We start from the raw sequence: 7209 nt of genomic DNA on the forward strand, positions 1-7209 counted from the left end.
GCTTACCGCCGGCCTCGTGTGCGGCGCGCTTTGCGGCGGCCGCGGCCCGCTTGAGCGCATGGGCCGCGGTGCTGGCGGCGGCCCGGGCTGCCTCCCTGGCAGCGTCTGCCGCGCGCTGCGCCGCCTGGCGTGCATGGCAGGCGGCGTCGTCGACGGCGCACACGACGGCATGGGCTGCGGCCTGTGTGGCAGGTGGCAGGCGGAGGCGGGGGCGATTCAATGTGGACACGAAAGGCATGTCCATGACACCGAAGGGCGGGAAGGCAAAGAAGCCGTGCAAGCAGATAACAGTCTGAGGCAACATATGACAAGATGCAACATATGACAAGATGCCACGAACGTGAGCGGCACGCCCATTCATGGGGGAGCCGGTGTGTCTTGCGGGTGACCCTGGGAGAACACAACCTCCCTACTGGGGTTAGTCAAAGAGGTGCCCCCCAGGAGCCCCTTCCCCACTCTCGCCCCAAGGGGGAAGGGGCTGTCCCCCCTTCCCAAGGGGGGGAGGGACAAGAAAGGCCCAGGCAGCTGCAAACGCACACACACCTGGGCCGTGTGCGCAGCTGTGTTGATCGTTCCCTTCGCCGCATCGGCTGCAGCCGCCGCGCCGTGCTGAACGCCGCCGGCAGCTGCCGCGGCCGTGCCGCCGACAGCGCGCGCGGCGCCGCCGGCGCCGCGGGCCGCCGCGCCTGCGGCGTGGGACGCGGCTGCTACTGTTTTGTCGTGGGCGCCGCCGACGGCTTTCGCAGCCTTATGGTACAGGGCGCCTGGTGCGGCTGCAACGTGATGGATCAGCGAAGCGATGGGGTCCGTTACGCGGTGCCAGGCGCGGCTGGCCCAGGAGGTGGGGGTTCGGGGTACAGCTGTCGCCATGGCCTGGGGTGCGTGGGGCGAAGGAGGGGGGGTGGGTGGAGCAACTTTAGGCTCGGACCAGAGGTTGATGGTAATCAGTGAAAGAGCGGTGACAGTTGGTGACAGGTCCGCCCGTGCCCCGGGCCGACACCAGAGTGGTTGGGCTGAGGGTAGGGAGGGGCGGTCGAGCCACACGCATGTTCAAGTGGCGGCTGAACTCTCAAGCTGCTCACACCTGTCCAAGCGGCAGCAAGGCAAGGGCACAGCTGACCACGCCGATGTTGAGGAGAAGGCCCATCTTGAAGACCCTCCGCCCGCAATCAGCAGGCCCTCTAGATCTACACCTCCTTCCCTGGCACCCCACCGCCCGGCGCGTTTCTTGCACCTGCCCGGAAGCTTCCTGCTGGGTGACGTCCAACGCCAGCGCCGCCGCAAGCCTCTCCATGCACGCCAGCACCTCCGCCCGCGCGTCGCACGCGCTGCCGCTGGCATCGGTCCCGCCCTCCGCCCCCTCGCACGCGCCGCACGCGTGCGGCAGCTGCTGGGCGGCTTCCGGCGTCAGCAGGCCGCCGACGGACACGACGACGACGCGCAGTGCCTCGACCCCGGCTTGGTGGTGCGCGGCCTCGGCGGCCGCAGCTGCGACGGGGTCCATTGCAGGGATCAAAGTGGGCCCCGTCACGGTTTGAGGCGGTGTGTCATCCAGGGCTGGAGCAGAAGCGGGGCCTGGCGCCGTGCGCTGTCCCGAGGCGGAGGGCTCTGTGGGATGGGTGATGCGGTGGCCCGCACGAGCCGGCGCGGCGAGCAGCGCGCGCCCCCACTCCCGCAGGCGCGCCTCTGCGGCGCCGAGCGCGTCGAGCGCGCTTCCGGCCGCCGCGCCGGCGCCGGCGCCCGTGCGGGCCGCGCTTGCGCGGGTGGCCGAGAGGCCGGAGAGTGTCTTCTCATAGGCGGCGCGCAGGAGCGCCTTATTGTCTTCGACGGTGGCGTGTGGGTGGTCAGGGCGGTTGTCATTGCCGCTGCCCATGGGCGGCCCTGAGATGTCCTCATGCACCTCCGGCGCGGCCACATCTCCGACCAGAGACGGCGCCGGCAGGTGCTCGCCGATCCAGCGCCCGGCGCCGGCAGCTGCAGCCGCGGCGCCGCGCGGCGAGGCGGCGCGGGTGGGGCGCGCGGCGCCGGCCGCGGCGGCCAGCAGCAGGAGGAGGGGCAGCAGGCGCCGCCCCATGGTCGATGCTATCTTATCAGGTTGGCTTAGCCACCTGGAGGGCCACAGGCAACCCAGCAGGCAAAGAGTGAGGGCTACTACAGTATGTCGTGGCTTCTCGGACGATTTGAGCGCTGTGCTGTGCTTGCAAGCTTCTTGGACAATGTTCGTATCGAGAAACAAGACAATGATACTTGTGTGAGAGTATGAGATGGCCTAGGCTGCGCTTGTTTTGTGTGTGGCGCTGCGCTGTCGTCACTCCCTGTCAGCACGGCGACACCCGGGTGGCAGGAGTGGCGAGCAGGCGCACATGGGCGGTCTCCATCGCCTCGTCTCGTCTGCATGTACAGGCAGCCGTCGTGATTGCTTGTATCAAACGACAATGACTGTAGTTGACTTGCCACATACAAATCCTTGAGAGTGATCTTGCAGAGGGGGGAGGATAGCCTCGCTAAGGCCCCTTTGGTAGCATGGCGCTCATGGAGGAGGATAGGCGGGGAAACAATGACGAATTATTTGATCTAGAGGTGCGTGGGGCCGTGAGAATGCTGGGACCTGGCGAAGTGATCTCGATTGATCACCGCGCGTCCCACAGGCGTACATCAGCGGCTACACATCACACACGAAGATAGACAGGCTTATATTCATCTCCGAACGGTCGGCGGGCCAGCCTATGGAGCTCGAGGCGCTCAAGATCGCGGCAGATGAGCTCAAGCAGGTAAATCAATGGCGTAGAGATGGGCATGAGCTACTAGCTTATTGCCTTTGCGGGCCATAGACCTGCCGTGGCAGCTGAGGCGCCTACGGCGCCTTCTCGGTGGCACATATGCTCAGTTGCTGCGTGGCGTGCACGCTGTTGCCCGACCACTCCTCGCCTGCCCCATGTTTGCCTTTCCTGCTATGCAGACGCTGCGCGAGACGTTCAATACAGCACGCTATGAGGACGTGATGACACGCATTGGCGGGCGGCTAGGGCCAGCATACACGCTGGACCAGTGAGCGCCCGTGGCTGAAATGGGGTGTTGCTTGAACGGGGCAGGGGGCAGCATATCAGGCATCCTACGAGCGGCGTGTGCACGGCAGCTCAGAAGCTGGGACGTGCATCTGTGAGGGGGTAATGTACGAAGATGCAGCGGCGGGCCCGCTCGAAAGAAACCGCCAGAAGCTGCCATGTTTTTCGCCCCGGCAGCAGTGGGCACTGTTGGGGTTGCTCACAGGCAAGGCCCTTTCCTGCGGGCAACGCAACCGGGCGGCCCCGCACCCTCACATTCATACCGCTCTCACCTGATCTGCCTCTGCTGACTGTCATCCACAATCTTCACAACACACCAGCATCAACCTCGCCCACCAGCCGCCCCCACCTCACTTGCGCAACAACCCACCACCCGGCAGGTCCCTGCTGGACTCGACGGAGAAGGCGGCCGCGGCGCGCAAGGAGCGGCTGGAGAGCGAGCTGCATGGGTCAAAGTCAAACCTTATAAAGGAGTCCATCAGGCTGGGGCACAACGACCTCGGGGACTTTTACTACAACAGGGGGAGCCTCTCGGTGCGCTCTTGTAATTCAGCGCACACAGCTGAAACTTGTGCGCGCGCGAGTACGCGCATGCTGGAAAAGACAGCTTGGAAAGCGGCACAGCTGCTATCTTGTTCAGGGGCCCTGGTGTCGCCCATGTCGTCCAAACCCTGAGCAACGGCCAGCCCCCTTGCGCAAGCAAACGGCTGACTGACGCATCAACACGTGCAACCCGATGCTGCGCGCAGGACGCGTTCAAGTGCTACGTGCGCACGCGCGACTACTGCACCACGCCGCGGCACGTGCTGGCCATGTGCCTCAACGTCATTCGCTGCGCCGTGGAGATGGGCAACTTCCTGCACGTCGCGAACTACGTGGGGAAGGCAGAGGCGACGCCTGAAGCCAAGGTGCGCCTGTACGGGCGCATCCCTGCTGCCTCGCGCCAGGGCTTAAAGCTGCCAGTGGCAGGGGTTTGGTGCATCGTGATTGTTCCCGGTGTGTGTGTTTGGAGGCGACTACAGTCAAGGACTTCTCTTGGGTCGCAGCTTCATGTGAACGCCGATTGGTTGCCTCGGCCCCTCCACGCCACGCCCCCGGGGCTCACCACCTGACACGCTGTGCGCTCCGGCAACAGGACGACCCCTGCACGTCTGCCAAGCTCAAGGCGGCCGCAGGGCTGTCGCTGCTGGACCAGCGCAAGTACCGGCAGGCGGCGCGCGCGTTTGTGGAGGTGTCGCCGGAGCTGGCCTACACCTACAATGAGGTGGGGTTACCTGCATGTGCATGCGCATGTTTTGGGAGCATGCAATTGTGTTATCGCGTCCTCTGCAAGCATGTCGCCTTGACGTAACATGCGTGTTGCATGTATACAGGTGCTGGCAGGCGGGCTTTGAGGACGCTTGCAACATTTCCAGGGGTACCTATCGTTGATTCTTGGTGCTTGACAGCATCGTGCTTTTGACCTGCACGCCCCACCGACTCAAGTGATTGGCACGTGCCACCCATTCAGGTGCTGAGCCCTGCAGACGTGGCGCTGTATGGGGGCCTGTGCGCTCTGGCCACGTTTGACCGGTCAGACCTTCAGTCAAAGGTCATCGGCAGCATAGGCTTTAGAGAATTCCTGGAGCTCCACCCACAGGTGCGGCGGCCGTGTGGGCAAGTGCGCCGCAGATTGAGTTGGGTGGGGCTTCCATCCAATCCAGTGCTGTAAGGTTGCAAACTTGAAGGATTTTTGACATCAAGACCAGATGGCTTCCTTCCCTCTTCCGAAGCCCAGCATTTTTCAAATGGTTTTGGTCGAGGGCCCCATAACCATTTGCATATTCATTTGCATTTGCACAGCACCGCACCTTACAACTAGCCAGAGCTGTGTCTACTTTCCAGCGAGCACACTGCTTGCGGGTGCTGCTCAGCCCAAATGTAGCATCAGTGCCTGCTTGTCACCTCTCTGTCTCTGTCTCTCTCTCTCTCTCTCTCTCTCTCTCTCTCTCTCTCTCTCTCTCTCTCTCTCTGTGCCTCTCTCTCTGTGTGTCTCTCTCTCTGTGTGTGTGTGTCTCTCTCTCTCTCTGTCTCTGTCTCTGTGTGCGTGTGCGTGTGTGTGTTTATCTGTGTGTGTGTGTCTCTTTCTCTCTCTGCTCTTTCTCTCTCTCCCTCCCTGCCACGCACTCTCACGCACTCACGAACATGCTTGCACATACACACTGCACGTGCACACAGAAAGCACACACGCATACACATATACGCACAATGCCCGTACGATGCCTGCATGTTACTGCCCATGCACATGCGCGCGCACGCATGCACACCTGCATGCGCCACCATGCGGCGCGTTAACCAACAAGCGCATTCAGGCCCCGCTGCATCCCCCGCCCACTCAACCCTGCATTCCCACCCGCCAACCCCATCAGGTGCGGGACCTGATATCTGATTTCTACAACAGCCGCTACGCGTCGTGCCTGGCGCACCTAGCGGCGCTGCGGCCAGCGCTGGCGCTGGACGTCCACCTGCACGACCACGCGCAGGTGGGGGGCGCGCGCGCGGGGACTGCGCACGCGGTTTGCCTTGCGGGCAGCCTGCTGCATGGGATCGCGCGGCCGCGGGGCCGCAGCAGGTGCTTGCGCGGCCGTTGCGGTCAGTGGGCGTGTGGGCAGTAGCATTGCTGCGAGTTTGCGCTGCTTCTGGGTTGCGGGGTCTACTACGTGCCGCCAGTGCCGCGCCAGGCCCCCTGTCCCCCTTGAGCATGAGCACACGCACGCTCCCACGCACACACACAAGAACACAAGCTTGCACTCTCAGCACATGTGCTTGGAAGCGCGCCCACTGTCGCACTCTCAACCCGCGCTTGCCACTGCCCCCCAGGCGCTGTACGCCAGCATCCGCCACCGCGCGCTGGTGCAGTACACCGCCCCCTACAGCAGCGTCAGCCTCGCAGCCATGGCGCAGGCGTTCGGCACGGACACAGGGTGGGCGGGGGGCGGGTGGGGGGCGCGAGCCGCCGGGCCCCCTCTGCCGCACTGCATTTTGGACGGCTGTCGCTGACGCGCCGAGCCCGTCCTTCTCGGTCGGGCAGTGCAGGGGTTCATGGACACCCCTTGTCGTAGCTGGCCCCAAGTGCTGCGCAGGCGCCACCTGCTCAGGCGCCGTTCCCACGGCTTACAATCCAGCATCATAAATTGCAGCCTCTCAGAAAGCATCTGTCCAACTGCTGTGCCCCCTCAGTGCTCTTGAGAAGGAGCTGGCCACCCTGATCATGGACGGGCAAGTGCACGCGCGCATTGACAGCCAGGCCAAGGTGCGTGGCAGGGCGCGGGTGGGCTTGTGGTGGGGAAGGCCAGAGAGGAGGGGGAGCACAGGGGCCGAGGGCGCATGGGTAGCAGTGCAGAAGCACCTCGTAAGCGCGCTGCATTTCACCGTCGGCGCATGTCTGTTTGAAGGCATCCATCCATGCATGCAACTTATTGTCGCCTCTCGGCACACTCGATGTTGGGCGACCCTGCCTGTTGACCAGCACGCGCAGCAACGAGAGCTTCATTCCAAACGGCGGCCGGCCACCTGAATTCCGGCGTCCTCAACCCCTGCACCTGCCCCGTCAGGTGCTGTACGCGCGCCACGCAGACGTGCGCAGCGCAACGTTCAAGGAGGTGCGGCGCGGCGCGGGAGAGGGCGAGCTCTGACCAATTTGCTGCTTTGGCGCCGCTGCGTGCCGGGCGGTGGCCTTTGAAGCGCTTTGTTTTGGGCGGCGCCATTGGCCTCGGCAGCATCGTCAGCGCACCGCGCCGGCCGTGGAGCCCATGGATAGCTGTGTGGTTGCAAACGCTGGTCGCTCCAGCAAAGCTTTGAGATTGTGTGCGCAGCTGACGGTTGCAGCAACGCAGCTGTCCTGGGAGTGCTCAGCATGCCTTTGCGCGCCACTGTGTGGGTGCCCGTGCGGCCTCTGCACCCAAAACATGGGCTGATCCGCGCCGTGTGGCTAACATTCGTGCCCGCAGGTCCTGGCGGTGGGCGAGACGTACGCGCGGGAGACGCGCGCGCTGCTGCTGCGCGCCTCCCTGCTGCAGCACGATGTGGTGCAGCGCGGCGGCCGCGGCGGCAAGGGCGGTGGCGGCGGCGGCGGCTTTGGCGGCGGAGGTGACGGGGGCGGCGG

At 64.4% G+C, this 7209-nt stretch overlaps 2 protein-coding genes across 2 annotated transcripts; one reads left to right on the plus strand and one right to left on the minus strand.

Annotated features, from left to right (window-relative positions):
• Positions 1 to 1234: 1234 nt before the first annotated feature.
• On the minus strand, positions 1235 to 2074 carry MNEG_11601 (hypothetical protein; the record flags this gene model as incomplete). Its single annotated transcript, XM_014039926.1, has 1 exon — positions 1235 to 2074. A coding segment is annotated over one exon (840 nt), but the record flags the coding sequence as incomplete, so codon positions are not given.
• Positions 2075 to 2726: 652 nt separating this feature from the next.
• MNEG_11602 (COP9 signalosome complex subunit 1) lies at positions 2727 to 6706 on the plus strand (the record flags this gene model as incomplete). Its single annotated transcript, XM_014039927.1, has 10 exons — positions 2727 to 2771; positions 2960 to 3048; positions 3446 to 3599; positions 3815 to 3973; positions 4201 to 4329; positions 4576 to 4704; positions 5474 to 5587; positions 5925 to 6028; positions 6285 to 6357; positions 6659 to 6706. Coding segments are annotated over 10 exons (1044 nt in total), but the record flags the coding sequence as incomplete, so codon positions are not given.
• Positions 6707 to 7209: the final 503 nt, after the last annotated feature.

The sequence above is a fragment of the Monoraphidium neglectum genome (assembly GCF_000611645.1).
Source record: "Monoraphidium neglectum strain SAG 48.87 unplaced genomic scaffold scaffold02823, whole genome shotgun sequence".
Taxonomy (NCBI): Eukaryota; Viridiplantae; Chlorophyta; class Chlorophyceae; order Sphaeropleales; family Selenastraceae; genus Monoraphidium; species Monoraphidium neglectum.